The sequence below is a fragment of the Peromyscus leucopus genome, chromosome 1 (assembly GCF_004664715.2).
Source record: "Peromyscus leucopus breed LL Stock chromosome 1, UCI_PerLeu_2.1, whole genome shotgun sequence".
Classification (NCBI taxonomy): Eukaryota; Metazoa; Chordata; class Mammalia; order Rodentia; family Cricetidae; genus Peromyscus; species Peromyscus leucopus.
Genome location: NC_051063.1, coordinates 96,861,301 through 96,879,619, shown reverse-complemented (window position 1 = coordinate 96,879,619; position 18,319 = coordinate 96,861,301). Strand labels below are relative to the sequence as shown.

Genomic DNA, 18,319 nt, shown 5'->3' with positions numbered 1-18,319 from the left:
TTGAAAACTTAATATCGTATTAGATTAAAAACTCTAGATGCTATATTACCTACTGAATTAAGCCAATATGAACAATTTGGAAATATATCTATGAAGAACAATGAAACAGCATTAATAAAAAGATCTGAGGACATGGCTCAGATGGGGAGCACACTTCTTCTGCAAAGCATAAGTATCCAAGTTTGAGTCTGTAATGCCCACATGTAATGTTAGGCAAGGCTGTGCATGTTTGTAACCCTAACATTGGGGCATAGAGACAGACAGATTCTGAAATTGCCAAACTGAAATAGTGAACTTTGCTAGCTGATGTAGTGAACTTCCAGTTCAGTTACAGACTTTGCTTCAAAGCAATCAATGTGCACATCAGTAGAAGAAAAATCCCATGTCATCTTCAGTCTTCCATTTATGCACATGGGCATGTGCACCTATGCACTCACAGGAATACAACACACACACACACACACACACACACACACACACACACACACACACCACTCAAATGAAAAAAACAAGGTCCGTATTGATTCAAACATGAATCCTATTAGACCATTGAAAAAGTAACTGACACCAGTGCTCCTCAAACTTCCAAATGTACTCTGCCAAATTCACTTTGAGAAGTCAATGTTATATTCATAACAAAATTAGAAAAAGACACAAACAGAAAGAAACTAACAGAATAATCTCCCTGATGAAGGTGGGCAAAACATCAATCAATAAAATCCTTACAAATCCAATTCAACTACATGTTGTGGAGTATTAAATATGTGTTACATTTGTTTATGCTGTGGAATATTTGTTTGATGATGCAAAGATGTGTTGCATTCTTTTATGCTTCATTTGTTTAACTCTGTGAAGCTGTGTTACTTTGCCTGTCTAAAACACCTGATTGGTCTAATAAAGAGCTGAACAGTCATTATGTAGGCAGGGGAAAGGATAGGTGGGGCTGGCAGGCAAACAGAATAAATAGGAGGAAAAATTTAGGGAGAAATGATCAAGGAGCAAGAAAAGGAGAAGGACAACAGAGGCCAGGCACCCAGCTGCACAGCAACTCACAGAGTAAGAAGTAAAGAAAGGTATATAGAATAGAGAAAGATAAAAGCCCAGAGTCAAAAGATAGATGGGACCATTTAAGTTAAGAAAATCTGGCCAGAAATATGCCAAGCTAAAGCCAGGCATTCATAAGAAAGAGTAAGCCTTCGTGTGATTTATTTGGGAGCTGGGTGGTGGGCCACAAAAAGGGAATAAAGTAAAAAAATAAAAACCAACTACAACTACATATAAGAAAGATCATTCACAATGACCAAGTGAACCAATTTGAGATACACATGGATGGTTTGACATAGGCAAATCAATAACCAACACATCACATGAATGGACTCATGGACAAAAGAAATCACATAAATGTACTACTAGCTGAAGAAAAGGCCTATGACAAACTTCAGTTTCACTTCCTTATAAAAGTCCTAAAGAAACTAGGGATCAAAGGAATATATACCAATACAATAAAGGTTGCATAGGACAAAGCCATAGCCAACATTATACTAAGTGGGGAAAGACTCAAAATATTTCCACTGAAATCAGAAATTGGAAGAGGTTTACTCCAGTATTATTCAGGCTGTCTTTGAAGCCTTAGCTTGTACAGTTGCACAGGAAAAAGAAATAGAGTAAAGTAGAGTAAAGACAGAAGAGGAAGAAGTAAACGCATCACTACTTGCAGACAATGTGATCAGATATGACAGACAGCAAAGACAGAACCAGAAAACTTTTAGAACTTGTAAGCACCTTTATCCAGGAGCAGCACACAAAATTAACATATAAAAGTACATTTTATTCTTTTGAATGTATTAATATTTTTAAATTTTATTGTGGCCCTCATAATTCCTTATAGAAACATTAGAAATATGGATACAGAGAGAGACAAAAGGAAGGCAGGAGACTAGGAGAAGGGAGAATAGAGGAAGCGGAGAGACTAGCAGGAAGGAGAAAGGGGAAATAAAAGGAGGGAATGGCATAGGGTGGACCTTGTCAAAGTGTATGATAAGCTTGAGAAACTATACCTCTATGAAACTCATTGCTATGTCTAATGAATATACAATAAAAGGGAAAAATCTTGTAAGAGTCCTAAATTATTGTTATGTACACCTGAGCATCAACCACTGTGTCTGTTAGCAGTGATGTTTTGGTGCCCAGTGGAGGCCACCTCAAGTACTCCTTCCTAATAGATTGCCTCTTTTTGCTGTGGGCTTCCTTCTGAAGGACTGTGCTTTCTGTCTCTGTTATTATATACCATGCAAACTGGAGTTTCTTGGATGAAGTGTGATTTGTTCTGAACCAAAAAAAGCAAAAGCAAAAAAAAAAAAGACAATGATTAAACACTTGTGACAGTTTATAGCCTCCTCGCAGGTATCAAAGAAACTGTCTAGATAGAAAAGGGGATTTTCAAAAAGAAGAAATATAGAGACTAGCAAGGGAAATGGAGAATTTAAGACAGAGCATCAATTGGCTCACCAACAGTATTAATACCATAACAGAAGATATTGGGGATCACATAGTAAAGACTGTGAAGATGCTGAGGGGAAAGCATGTGAGACAGGTAAAGGGGAGCTCTGCTGGGCACTAAGGATAGAGTGCCATCACTGGGGACTGGGGTAAAGGGTGGGCTTTCTCTTCAGCAAAGTCACTCCCATGAGAAACAATCACAGTGATCACACTGTATGGTGTTTCTTTATGCATGATCCTTTTGCTTCCCCAGGCAATTACTTCTCATGGCACCTCAGTCCCATGTCCTGTGAATAGGATGGAAGAGACTTGGCAAATTTTCAGAATTTTAAAGTTAGAGCAAATGGTATCATTTAAGAAGCAAACTATGCCTGTGGGAATTACATACATTTCAAGATACACTTTCACTAGATTAAATTTAAATTACTTCTATTGTTATTCAGAAGAACCACAGAAATATAACTGAAAACTCCCCATGGTGTTGAAGATGAAAAGCAATTTTTATGGGCATCACATCATATGATGCTGAGTACAACTCTGCTTGCATCTAGAAGCAAGAATCTCAAGATGATGATCCCCTGTGTCCTCAGGACTCTCATTAAAAAGTTTATTGTAGTGAGCTCCATCAACAACAAATGAACACAGAACTGCCCTTTATGGAGTCTAAATTCATAAGGGATTTCATTCCCTGCATCTGAAAGAGGATATACTTGAAACTTACCCTGAGTTATGATATATAAAACCACAAGACCTGCTAAAAGTCACACCTATGTTGTGAGACTAAATTTTCCTTGCAGCTTACTTAATTCATTATTTTTAAAGAATGGAAAGTGAGTCTTCTTTGTTACAAGGTGGCATTTTCAGAGCAGTTTTGCTCTTAAAGAATATTGTTCTAATGATCAAGTGCTTGTGGGGGTTTATAGCCTGTTAGGAAGTACCAAAGAAATTATATGCACAGACAAGCTGGAAGTTAACAATACTACAAGTTCTTTATTTTTGGTAGAGCAGAAAACCACGTGTAGAAAGTTTTGATGATGTGAAATAAACAGGAGTATAAATATCAAAGCAAAAGAAAGAGGTATGTATAAAGAGGATTAGATCTGGGTAAAACAAAGATGATAATAGATCCAGTGTTACAGGTATCTTTTTCGTCAGTGGCTGTCAGAGTCATTGGTAAGAATGGAAATAATATTATATAGTTATATCCCCAGTCAGCTACACCTGGATAACATGAGGATATCAAAAGCTACCACTGACATGTACAAGAACCATCGTAACCAGATCAATTAATTAAAACTATCAACTAAAGTCACTGAGAAACATTGTCAAGCTACATTTAACCTGGTATGGATTAGAAGGGCAGTGGGGGTGTAGCGCTTTGATAATCTCTTCTAGCAATTCTAAAATGCTTGAAGGAAGATCATTTATAGCTTGAGTGAGAATTGATACTACAGCAAATACAGAAATCTCTCAAATAAGAAATAATGATAGCATCTTTCTCCTGGATGCTCAGTTACACAGTTGGAATTTTAAGAGTCATCTGACTGCTTTTATTGTCACACATTCATTAATTTAATTAAGCAAGCATTTATAAAGCACCTCTCCTTATGACTTCATGTTCACCACATGATTTTTAAAATCCGTTAAAAGGGCAGCAAACTGTTTCAGTGCACATTTAAATACAGGCAAATGGATCAAATAATGTAATTGAGGAGGAATTAATCAGTGAACTGAATTAGCACATGTGGAGGGCTTTCTTCAGACTTTGGGACTTCCATATTTTTCTACAGAAATTAAAAAACAGTACTCAAAAAACACATTCACTCAATTTAGGCTGAAAGTTGGGGCACATGAAAGTTAACACAAACCTCTGTCTTTTTGAGGAATCATTCTTGGGGAAAAGTTCTCATCACCATAAAAGTTATATTAATCCAAAAGTGGGAAACAAAAATGACTACCAGCCAGGACGACTTACTAAGGCTTCTAAAAGTAAGTGATATTCGAATTGTCTTGTCAAAAAAGTTGTTTTTGTTTGTTTTGTTTTTGCAAAAAGGGGCAAGCAGACATGCATTTTAATTCAGAAAAAAAGTGTGTAAAGCAGAAGAGTCAAGAAAGAATGCACTGCATTTTACAAATAGTGCATGTTACTCTTATGTGGCTGACAACAAATGAAGATGGATTGGTGAGACCTCAAACTCATGCTAGAGCATGTGTGTTTGGGGAGGAGGCTTTGTAGGCAGCACGGCAAGTAAATCATTCTCCGTTCTCTCAATACCTTTCTATAATGTGCCATCCAGATAGACATACGAACTGTATCACCTTTGACAAATCAAACACCCCTCTGAACTGTAGTTTCCTCATCACAAACAAGGTAAGCGTAGTAGCTATTCTTAGAGCACTTTTTAAGACATATGAGGTATTAACTAAAACATTGGGAACTGGAAGTTATTAGCACCACCTCCCTTGTAAGCAATGAGGATCAAAAAAGCAACTATAATGAAGACACAGCATGGACACAAATATAACACTTAAAAAAGCTATAAACATGTACACCACAGGAGTGGGAAGAGGAGGCCCCTGTATTCATTCTGTGTGATAGACACTGGGGAATAGCAGACCAGAGGGGTTCACATAGAGACCAAAATGTCAGCAGAGTTCTGAGCCCTGTAATTATTTAAGGCACTTATCAGGATGAAAGGTGTGAAAGAAAAAAAAAACCTTTTGTTCATTACTTGAAAGGATTGTGACACTAAAGATGTACAAGAAGAAGTTACAATATGATTGTTTGTTTATGAAACAGTGTTTTGTTTAGTCCAGCCTGGCTTTGGATTTACTATATAGCCAAGGCTGCCCTTGAACTTCTGATCGGCCTGTCTCCTCCCAAGTGCTAGGATTACAAGCATGTGCACCCCAAACCCAGCAAACAGCATTTTTATAAGCACTCAAACAGGGCCATCATATAGAGTAAACTGTAGCTCAATCAGTAAGAACAGAAAAAAATATTTTCCTTTAGAAGTAAATTAACCAGGAAACCTTCAGAGAAAGAGTCTATGTGGGATGAACTTGAAGGCTACCTCTAACAGTCTGAGTAAAAGCTGCATACGTAGATCTGTTGCTCTGTGTATTGACTGTTCCCGATGCCACTGATGTTCTCTTCACTAGTTCTCACATGTTCCATGCAGTTTGCCCTTCTACTCTGCATCTTAGAATGTCACCTCCTCAGAGAGAGCTTCCCTGATAGATTAAATAACCGCATGCACTGCCATATCACAGAACTCCACAATGTATTTCTTATTCAATTTTAAGTGTCTGGAACATCATGAGCATTTAATTAATATATGTTGAATGAATTAATGACCTTTATAGATACATAAACATTCTGCACCTAAATCTCTTCTGTAAATCTAAATGCCAACCCCACCACAGATTTGTGAGGATTCTATGAGATAGTTCTATCTGACCCCCAACACATTTGTGACATATTGTAAGTATGAAATTTGTGCCCATTTTCTGGCTTGGATGCTATTATTTTCTGCACCTAAATACACAATGCAAATAGGAAATAGCAACTCTTCAAATAAGAATATAGTTTTGTCTTTCATCATTTTAATTTAATCGTTGTGAATCTTACTGAATAATTTCTAGCTAGCATCTTTCTGTTTCTCTTCCATGTCTTCATTTTCTACCTAACTTTCTTATAGTTTTTGCCCTTCACCTTTAATAGTAGCTGAGGTTAAAAAGAAAAATTCTGTATAGAATCTTCCTGGTAATTTCCTGTCATGTTTTCTTCATAGATTACACCCCAAAGGAACAGATAAGACAGAAATATGACTGTGGGAGATTGGTGTGAGAAACTTCAGTTGGATCTTTTCATGTCTGCACTGCAAAGAGAAATGTTTAACCTCACCAGCTAGAAAAGGTGCTGGGCGTTCTGCTAAAAATTCAAAATCTCATCAGAGCACTGTGACAAAAATTTGCAAATCTGGAATGAGACTGTCTTTCAGATCACGTTAACTCCAAGGGAGTTCATTACATCATCTATGCAGTGGACAGAGCTTTGATACTCCAAATGTGTTCATTGTATCATGTTTTCATTGGACAAGAGCTTCGATGAAGCCTTAACTTCTTTAGGTACTTAAAAATTATGTTATGCTATAAAGTACTAATAATTTTATTATTTATGTGGATATTGCTATTTCTCTATCTTCAATTACTATACTAAGATAGGAATGTGGAAATTATACATGCTAAATTTATTTATTCATCTGATCTGGTCACAGATGTAAAAATCATTCCTGGAATCACTGGGTGTTGGAGAATACAAATAGTAACAGGACCAGGACCACACTGAAAAAAGTGTAAGTTTCTTCAGAATTTCTCACTGGTATCTGCAGAATTTTGAAAAGTCATGTCAATTTGAAAGCAAGTTATTCAGTTACTGTGTGCATTTCATTACTAGGTTAGTAAACAATGTGGAGGGTTCAGCATCATCTGATGAAGAACATATTTGGAAACTGTGGCATATCAACATCAAGCAACTGAGACATTTATATTCTCTGTTTTCTTTAGTGTAGATCCCAAATGGAGAAAAGTGTTAAGGAACGCTTTGTGAGTAGATTTCAAGAAGACATTTGGAGCGATTCTTTGAGTTTCATGCAGATTCTGATACTAGAGTCCTTTCAAACCTCAATTATTAGGCTCTTGGCTTGATTTCAGGGAGGTCCACATTTGTGCATACATACATACATTCATTTCCTTTTTTTAAAAAAAAATTTTGTGCATGTGCTTATATGTGGTGTGGTGTGTGTGTGTGTGTGTGTGTGTGTGTGTGTGTGTGTGTGTGTGTGTGTATACACGTCATGCTACATGTCTGATGGTCATTTTTCTCCTTCCAACATGTGGGTACTTGAGATTGACTCATGTCATCAAACTTAGCTACAAGTACCTTTATCTGCTGATTTATTTCACTGTCCTCACTTCCCTTTGTACAGGTTCTTCCATTAAATTGTTTCATACTAACTCTGGTAGTCTTAATTAAGTAACAGATGACATCAGTGCAGAAGCTCCTCACAATCATCTCAGCGTCTTGATCTCAAGCACATATTCACCTCTGGAGAAAAAGATCATTGCCACCTGGAGGATGGGCAATCATACCACAGTGACCACATTTCTTCTATGGGGATTTTCTAGCTTCCCAGAACTGCAGAATCTACTCTTTGTTGTGATTCTCCTCTCCCATGTGACCATCCTCCTAGCAAATGCATCCATCATGGTGGCCATCAAGCTCAACCACAACCTTCACACCCCCATGTACTTTCTCCTTTTTGCCCTGTCATTTTCAGAAACCTGCACCACTATGGTGATCCTACCGCGAATGTTAGTGGATTTGTTATCAAAGAACAAGACAATTTCTCTCCCTGAGTGTGCCACACAGATGTTTTTCTTCTTTGGACTGGCTGCAAACAATTGTTTCATCATGGCTGCCATGTCCTATGACCGTTACACTGCCATCCACAGCCCACTGCACTATCATATCCTTATGACCTCAAAGGTCTGTGTTCAGCTTGTGATGGCTACTTGTGTGGTTGGGTTCCTCTGTTCTTTCGGCATCACCTTCACCATATTCAGCTTGTCTTTCTGTGATTCCAATAATATCCAGCACTTTTTCTGTGACATTTCACCCTTGGTCCATCTTGCTTGTGACTACACTGTTCATCATGCAATGATTATTTTTATGCTCTCTACATTTGTTCTGGTGGGCAGCTTTGTTTTAATCATGATTTCCTATGTCTTCATAGTATCCCTAGTTGTAAGAATGCCTTCTGCACAGGGGAGGTATAAGGTCTTCTCAACGTGCTCCTCCCACCTCACAGTTGTGTCTATGCACTATGGCTTTGGTTGCTTTGTCTACTTGATACCCAAGAACAGTGACTCTTTCCGTGAGGACATGCTGATGGCTGTCACATATACAGTACTGACTCCTCTGCTCAACCCCATTGTTTATAGCTTAAGAAACAAAGAAATGCAGACAGCCCTGAGGAAGGTACTACATAGTGTCAACAAAATTTTGCCTTGCCTGCCAAGTAAAAAGGCCCTGAACACTTAAGAACAACTATTGAGCAGTGACAACAAAAGTGAGAAATTGGATATTTCTACAAAAAGACCATTATTTAGTGTACAAAGCAATTAAATTATTATCTAACTGCCTAAAGTGTCCTGGTCTCACCACTTTCCTACAGCAAATAGATCATGGTTTTAAAACATGTATACATTTAATAGACATATCAGAATGCTTTGGGACACTATTATCATGACTGTAGTTGCTTTGGTGGAAAAGAATTATTATATATATTTTGGGGTTTTTTTGATATATTTTTTTAAATTTTATTTTACAATACCATTCAGTTCTACATATCAGCCATGGGTTCCCCTATTCTCCCCCCTCCCACCCCCTCCCCTTACCCCAGCCTACCCCCATTCCCACCTCCTCCAGGCAAATCCTCCCCTGAGGACTGCGATCAACCTGGTAGACTCAGTCCAGGCAGGTCCAGTCCCTTCCTCCCAGACTGAGCCAAGCATCCCTGCATAAGCTCCAGGTTTCAAACAGCCAATTCATGCAATGAGCACAGGACTTGGTCTCACTGCCTAGTTGCCAAGAATTATTATATTAATGAGAAAAAAGAAAAGAAAAGAATCTAGTCCCCATGACTTATTATGTGCCATTTTTTCATATGACATGGATGGCGGTCTATATTACAGATTGGTTATGCAGTCCAAATGGATTTATAAAATTGACAGATGTCTTTTTCCAGCTCAAACATAGAGCAGAGAATCATCTTTAGCTGATTTGTGCACATAGCACATTCCATACTTGTGTTAATGCAGATATGTATGTTACCTTTACAAGTTTGCATGTTTCCAGGACAAAAGGACCAGACACAATGAAGATAATGCAAATATCCCAGGTGATACAGCCTAACAGAATGCCTTTATTGCTGTTTCCTAAAAAATCTGCTTCCAGGACAACTTCAAAGTGGTTAGCTAAGGTGGTCTAGCCTCACACACTACTCCAGCCAGGACTTCAGATAAGCCCTACACTTTGTCATCACAACAAATGAAACAGCTGCCTCTCCCAGGTCTTGACCATTATTCAAATTTTCTCAGGGTCCTTTAGAGATGACTTTGCACCCTAGAAAGCAGGAAATAATTTTAAGAACATGATGCCCACATTCCCAAGAGGTGGGGTCAGTGTTTTTTTTGTCATTTGGTGGGTTATGGATGTTTGTTGTCATTTAAAGGGATTAGTTGCAAGTTGTTATTGGTCATGGTCAGGGAGGAAACTAAACAATAGAGGTTGGATTAAGGGATTTCTTTCATTCTTCCTTCCTTTCTTTTTCCTTCCTCTATCCTTCTTTCTCTCTTATATAGTGAAAATAAAAGGGGGAATATAGAAATGATAGGATATAAGGGTAAATTACTGAATCTACTTTTAAACTAAAAAGCAACCACTAGTCTCAAATATTTTACATTGGTATGGATTTTTTATAATGATACAAATTTAAGGTTATTTTTGTTAGAACATTCTGTATAGATGTTTCTACTCTTGTTTAAGGTATTGTACCTATGTAGTTCATTTCAAAATTTAATGTAAAGTTCTTGTCCTTGAAAGATACTATTATAAACTGTTTAGGATAATTAAGAAATGCAGGTTAGTAGTTAGTCACCTTTAACAATCAAACCTATAGTCATGTTAGGTATGTTTTCAAGGTTAAACAAAGATATATTTTAGATAGATTAGCGATCTTCAAACACTTCAGAGATCTACAGAATATGGCATTAAAATGTTTTAATAACATAAGTTTTTTTCCTGAGAGTGAGATGTATCTGCTCCTGGCAGCACCAATCTACTTCAAAGAAGATGATGGGCATGAAAAACTTCCTTATGGAATTTGCTTCAAATGTGACAAAGCCAGCTACTGGGGAAGCAACTTCCCTTGCCATGGTTGCTGACAGTATGCTGTCCAAATGAGGCAAGCAGGACACAAAGGAAGTCACCTGATGAATTTTTTTTTTTTTTTTTTTTTTTTTCGAGACAGGGTTTCTCTGTGTAGCTTTGCGCCTTTCCTGGAGCTCACTTGGTAGCCCAGGCTGGCCTTGAACTCACAGAGATCCACCTGGCTCTGCCTCCCAAGTGCTGGGATTAAAGGTGTGTGCCACCACCTCCCGGCATACCTGATGAATTTTGCCAAGACAAGGTAGGCCAGTCCTTCAAAATTCTTTCTTCACAGAAAAGTCTGTCAGATGTTCTAGGTCTAAGGGCTAATTTCCAAACTATGTAAAGAACATAAGAAACCAGACATCAACAGACTAAAAAATCCAATTAAAAATGAGGTACAGATCTAAACAGAGAATTTACAATAGAGCAATATCAAACGGTCAAGAAGCACTTAAAGAAATGTTCAATATCCTTAGTTGTTAGGGAAATGCAAATCGAAATGACTCTGAGATTCCATCATACACCTTTCCGAATGGCCAAGATTAAAAACACAAGGGACAGCTCATGCTGGAGAGGATGTGGAGCAAGGGGAACACTCCTCCATTGCTGGTGGGAGTGAAAACTTGTACAATCACTTTGGTAATCTATATGACTGTTTCTCAAAAATTAGAAATCGATCTGCCTGAAGATTCATTGATACCACTCTTGGGCATATACCCAAAGGACTCTCCATCACACCACAAGAACACTTGCTAATCTATGTTTGTAGCAGCTTTATTCATAATAGCCACACACTGAAACAACCTAGATATCGTTCAACCGAAACATGGAAAAAAAATGTGGTACATTTACACAATGGAGTGTCATGAAATTTGCAGGCAAATGGATGTAACTTGAAAAAAAAATCATTCTGAGTGAGGTAACCCAGACTCAGAAAAACAAAATGTTATGTACTAACATATAAGTGAATATTAGCTGTAAAGTAAGGCATAACCACGTTACAATCCACAGACCCAGAGAATAGGAGTAATAAGCAGGGTTCAAGGTGGGGGGATGCATGAATCATCTTGAGAAAGGGAAATAGAATATATATCATGGGTGGATGGCTAGGGTGGGATCAGGTTGGAGGAAGATGGAGGGAAAGATTATTTGGAGAGACAGCTGGAATTGGGGGGCATTTTGGGCATGAGCTAGAAACCTAGAGCAATGGAAACTCCTAGGAATCTAAAAGGGTAACTCTAGCCAAGATTCCTAGCAATGGGAGATACTGAGCCTGAACTGGCCATCTCCTGTAATTAGGAAAGACTTCCAGTGGAGGGACTGGGACACCAACTCAGTCACTAAACCTTCAGCCTACAATTTGTCCTGCCTATAAGGTAAAGGTGGCACAAAATGGGGGAGTGGCCAGACAATGACTGGTCTGCCTTGAGACCCACACCACAAGAGGGAGCCCACCCTGACACTGCCCAGAGGTCCAGGACCCAGAGACTGGATAGTCTAGAGATCTAGGATAGAACCAAATAAGACTGACAAAAAAAGTCAATGAAATGATTCCTAATAATATTCTGCTATACCCATAGATTTGTGCCTACTGACTGTGGAGGGCTGTTGGTGAAGTTCTCAGGTTGGTGAGAAATATGCTAGTTAGACAATCTAGCATAGTAATCAAACATGGAATGTTTGTATATTTTACCTCATATAAATTTGCATTAAAATGCAGACTATAAAGCAGATAGAAATAATGAATTGTTGCTATTAATTTGTAAACAGAAATAATTATAGGGAAATTTACTGATATCTACAATTTCTGTGAACACATACCTAAAAGATTTTATATATATATATATATATATATATATATATATATATATATATATATAAAATTTGGTTTTATCTTAGGTCTCTTGTCTATTTAGTCTTTGGTTCTTGATCACGCAAGTAGTATTGGGTATGGGTTCCATCTTGCAGAGTGGGCCTTAAGTAAAATCAGACATTGGTTACTCCCATAAGCTTCGTGCTAACATTTCCCTAAGATATTTTGCAGGCAGGACAGCATTATAGTCCAAAGGGTTTGTGACTGGGTTGGTGATTACACTTCTCTTTTGGTAGCCTGCAGAGCTTCCCATACCAAAGACATTAGAATGTAGGAGTGAAGGTTATATGTAGGTACCAGCTCAAACTCTCTGTGTTCAATGAATTGCATGTTATTTTCTGCAAAGATCCTTGCTATCAGTTTGTGGAGAGTAACCTACTGTCTTGGCAACACCTGGGTTGTTTGGGGATTTCCATGAGACTCCTTTGTCCAACAACTCAATTGGATGTAACCCAGTCCCAGTACTGACAAGAGATTGCCAGTTGGGACTCAGTCTCACCTATTATTTAGAGACTTCATTAGGATCACCTCATGATATTTTAGGAAGATTCCACTGCATTAGATTTCCATACCATCCCTAAAATGAGACACTTCCATCTGTCTCTTCTGCTGTATTCTCTCCCTCAACCCCCTTTCCCTTCCCACTCCCCACCTGATCCTCCATTCTAGTATCCCTTTGCCCAAGTTCACCCATAAAATCTATTATATTTTCCCCTCCTAGGGAGATCTATGTGTCCCACTAGTCCCTTCCTCTATACCTAATCTCTCTGGGTCTACAGTTTGTAGCTTGGCATTTACTTAATGGCGCGCGTGTGCGTGTGTGTGTGCATGTGCGTGTGCGTGTGCGTGTGCGTGTGCGTGTGCGTGTGTGTATACATACCCTATTTATCCTTCTGTGTCTGGGTTATCTCATTAAGGATGACTTTCTCTAGTTCCATCCACTTGCCTGTAAACTTCATGGTGTCTTTTTTTAAAAAAAATTTTAACAGCTGAGTAATACTCCACTGTATATTACCACATTTTCTTTATCCATTCTTCTGATGAGGGATTTCTAGGCTTTTTACAATTTCTGACTATTATGAATAGAGCAATGTCTAGTTAGGATTTCTATTGCTGTGAAGAGACACCATGACCATGGCAACTCATAACAATTTCAGAACTTTAGTCCATTATCACCATGGTGGGACATGGAGGTGTGCAGACAGACATGGTACTGCAAAAGGAGATAAGAATTCTACACAGGCAACAGGAACTGAACTGCCATATTAGGCATGACTTGAATATATGTGAGACTTCAAAGCCCACCTCCACAGTGACACACTTCCTCCAACAAGGCCACACTTCCTCCAACAAGGCCACACCTCCTAAGAGGGCCATTCTCTATGGGCCAAGCATTCAAACACAGGAGTCTATAGGGACCATAACCTATTCAAACCATCATAAGCAGTGATCAACTTGCTTGAGCAAATGTCCTTGTAGTAGGCGGCTGGGGATGTATTTCTGTATGTTGTGAATGTGTTGCTCTGATTGATTGATAAATAAAATGCTGATTGGCCGGTAGTCAAGCAGGAAGTATAGTATAAGTGGTATAAAGAGAGAGGAGAATTCTGGGAAGTGGAAGGCTGTCAGGAGATGCTGCCAGCCACTGCCACCATGAGAAACAAGATGTAAAGTACTGGTAAGCACAAGCCACATGGCAACTTATAGATTAATAGGAATGGGTTGATTTAAGATATAAGAACTCGATAGCAAGAAGCCTGCCATGGCCATACAGTTTATATGTAATATAAGTCTCTGTGTGTTTATTTGGGTCTGAGTGACTGCAGGGGCTGGGTGGACACAGGAAAACTTCAACTACAGTAGGATGAAGTGAAGTGTCCTTTGGTGCTTTGGGTATATGCCTAAGAGTGGTATTGCTGCATCTTGTGGTAAATCTATTCCCATCTTTTTGAGGAATCACCATATTGATTTTCATAGTGGTTGTACAAGTTTGCACTCCTACCAGCAGTAAATGAGAATCTCCCTTGCTCCACATTCTCCCAAGTATGAGCTGTCACCTGTGTTATTGACAGGTGTAAGATGGAATCTTAAAGTAGTTTTGATTTGCATTCTCTGATGGCTAAGGATCTTGAACATTTCTTTACGTGTTTCTCAGCCATTTGAGATTGCTCTACTGAGAATTCTCTTTAGATCTCACCCCATTTTAAAATTCAATAATTTGGTTTTTTAATATCTAGTTTCTTAAGTTCTTTATATATTTTGGATACTAGTTCTCTACTAAATGTAGAGTTGGTAAAAACTTTCCTTATTCTGTAGGCTGCCTATTTGCTCAAATGATGGTGTTTTTTTGCCATGATTTTTAGTTTCATGAGGTTCCAGTTACTAATTGTTGATATAAGTGCCCATGTTATTGATGTTCTGTTCAGAAACTCTTCTGTGTCAATGAGTTTGATGATATTCCCTGCTCTCTCTTCTATCAGGTTCAGTGTATCTGGTTTTATGTTGAGGTCTTTGATACACTTGCACTTGAGTTTTGTATAGGGTGATAAGTATGGATCTGTTAATATTCTTCCACATATAGACATCTAGTACAATCAAGGGGAACATAAAAAGGCTTTGTGGCATGATTAGATTTTCATAGATGTTCACTTGTGGAGTCAACACTCCATACACCTATAGAGAGGCTAAATATTCATTTCAGCTTTTAAACATCAACTATCATTAGTAATCACACACAAGGGTGAACAGGGAAGTCAGTGCATCTCTTATTTCTTCTGAGTATTATTATCAGTGGATATGGTATAATTGTTTAAATGCAGTAAGACATGGAGTAGTGCATTGTGTACCGCCATGCAGGAAAATCTAAGAAGTAAATATACTAACACTCTCAGTGTAATTGTTGCAGTGTGGCATAATACTCATTATTATGCTTTAAAAATGTCAAAATAATTCATTACAAAAATTGTGAATCAATATGTTAATAGTTGGTGACAGTGGATTTTCTGTTTCAGAAAGATCTGTTACCAAGAGTTGCTTCATAAGAGAGCACTCATGTCAACCATTTTCTCCATGTGTATTTTCTCTTTCCCAAATTTCTTCTAGGTGAATTCTCAGGTTATAGCCTTACTTGATGAGAACTTTTCCTGGACATCTACATAGGACCTAAGACTCTTGAGCCTTGGTGGGTCTTCAGAAATATAAAGACTGGTACTAAATAAGAAGTAAAATGCCACTTGAAGACTCACCCATTTTCAAACATGCTTCAACAAGTTGAATTTCAATCATTTTCCTTTTTGTAGATTGACAAGAACAAAGTAAAAAAATGAAATTAAAAAATATCTGTGGACATCAGAAAGAGTTCTAGGTCTACAGGGGATTGTTCTCCTGATGGGGACAGAAAGCTCTAAGTGATGCAAGGGGTAATGGCCTCAGGTGGCCTTGTGGATCTCCTTAGGGGTGCACCAAACTTAGCTCTACCCACAGGATCTGGAAAGTCATTGCCCTGTTGTCTTAAGAGAACTCAACTTCAGGTAGAAGTGAACTCATCACAGGCATGCACAGGGGAAACTGTCTTAAATTTTTTCCTTAAATAACATTGCGGAAAGGACTGAAGAAAATTGCATGACGTGTAAGCTCTACATACAGCTCCCCTACTTATTTTAAAATGATTAGATGTTATCCTTCTTTGGTATGAGGTGGGAATTTAATTTTCATTTCTATCTGCCATGAATATTTATTTTTAACATCTACTTATGGTGATATTTTAATTGTACAGAAATGTGATTTTATTTGTATGTTAATAAATAAAGTTGCCTGGGGGTCAGAGCTAATAGCAAGCCATAGCAGAAGCTGGGCGGTGGAGGTGCACGCCTTTAATTCCAGCACTTGGGAGCCAGAGCTAGGCAGATCTCTGTGTGTTCAAGGATACAGCCAGCATGGAGACACATGCCTTTAATCTCTGTACCAATCATAGAAGACCTGGAGGTCTGTATAGATGGGCAGTGATGATGAGGTCATGTGGTTGGGTTTACAACCAATGAGAAGGTAGAATATAAAGTCAATAAAAAGGACAAACACACAGGAAGTAGGTCTCTTGGCTGAAGAGGACAGCAGCAGCAGTGAAGGGTAAGGTTTTTAGCTCTTAGCTCTGACCTCTTGGGCTTTCATCTCTGCATTGGCTCTGTGTTTCTTATTTAACAAGACAGTTAAATCTACATCTACTAACTACCAAATCCTTGTGAAGGTTAATAGGAAGAATATGATAAGGATAATAAGGGTACCACTGGGCTGGAAATGTGTGATATATTTTCAAATACATATAAAATATATGATGTATAAAATTCATATGTATATATGTGTATTTGAAAATATATTTCTATATATTTATAAATAAAATGGTTCTTGTATTTCCACTGTTTCACCTGTGGTTAAAATTCACTATACACCACTGGCAGCTGTCTTCTTCCTGTGTTTCTCATTATTTATCATTTTACTACTCATTCCTTGGACTATTTGATATCATCACTATGTGATTATAATTTATAAGCTCAACAAGCATCCTTATAGTGGAATTAAGGGAAAATCTGTACATGAAACCTGGAAATCCAACTCTAGATAAAAAAATGTGAAACAAAATCCATGGAACACCCCCCCCCCCGCCCCCGGAGCTGAGGATGGAGCCCAGCGCTCTGCCACTGAGCTAAATCCCCAACCCCTCTTTGTTTGTTTGTTTTGTTTTGTTTGGGTTTCTTTGTGTAGTTTTGGTGCTTGTTCTGAATCTTACTCTTTAGACCAGTCTGGCCTTGAACTCACAGAGATACGCCTGGCTCTGCCTCCTCAGTGCTGGGATTAAAGGCATGTGCCACCACTGCCTGGTGGATCTCTCTCTCTCTCTCTCTCTCTCTCTCTCTCTCTCTCTCTCTCTCTCTCTCTCTCTCTCTCTCTCTCTCTCATATTTTCTACCACCTGCAACTCAATAAAACCTAGCCTCAATTTTTCTGGACAGTTAAAATATCAGTAACTGCTGTGCATCTGAGTTGAAGTCAAATTAGGTTTGAAGAAAGGTAAGTACACTTTCCCAAAGATTGGTAACAAATAGCCAATATATTTTACCACTGAAAGTCACCCAACAATTACTAGGAATTAGTTGTACCTGCCAGGTAAGTTCTGCAGTACATTCTGGTGGACAACACACTCTTCACCTGACCAAGATTTTAAATTCCTCTAGAAAGTTCAGTGGTTAACAGCACCCTTGAGTTTTCAAATGGTGAAGGACAAAGTAACTTCAAATCAAGAATAAGGATAAAATCCCTGTAGATATCCTTGCTGATTCAAAGAAATATGTTAAACTAACTTCTTCAGGTCTCATTGCAAGAGTGGGGTCTGGAAAAACTGGGGTCTACCTAGGGTTTCAGAGGATGAAAATAAATTGTTTCCCTTTCAAATGCAGAATTGGAATGGCGCAGACTGTATGAAAAACATCTCTCAGATTTAAAGAATGATTTTTAATTTTTTTTTTGTGTGTATCTGTGCACTTGAGTACAGGTGCTGGTGGAGGCCAGAAGGAGTCAGATCTCCTGGAGCTGGAGCTACCGGTAGTTGTGAGTCACCTGACCTGGGTGCTGGGTTCACGCCAGTCCTTTACAAAAGCAGTAAGTGCTCTTATCTTCCAAGTCACCTCTCCATCACCAATCCTCTCAGCTTTCTGAATGCTTTCCTCAGCTCACTAGACCACTCCCATTCTTGGGAGTTCTTTTTTGTGTTCTTCCCTAGTATTTATTAATCTACTTACATTAAGGTGACTGAAAAGGGAACTGCTGTGTAGGAGAATATTTTTTAGACACATTTTAAAATTCACATGTATAGTATTAGAAAAAAATTAAAGTCAGAGCTGCATGAATATGAGGTGTTTATTCTTAGACAAAGTATTTCTTTTCTATTCTGGCTATATA

General features: G+C 38.3%; 1 protein-coding gene across 1 annotated transcript; it reads left to right on the top strand.

Annotated features, from left to right (window-relative positions):
* Positions 1-7,639: 7,639 nt before the first annotated feature.
* Positions 7,640-8,605, top strand: LOC114710245 (olfactory receptor 10T2-like). Its single transcript, XM_028894344.1, has one exon. It carries the CDS (start codon positions 7,640-7,642, stop codon positions 8,603-8,605), a length of 966 nt encoding a protein of 321 aa, XP_028750177.1.
* The last annotated feature ends 9,714 nt before the right edge of the window (positions 8,606-18,319 follow it).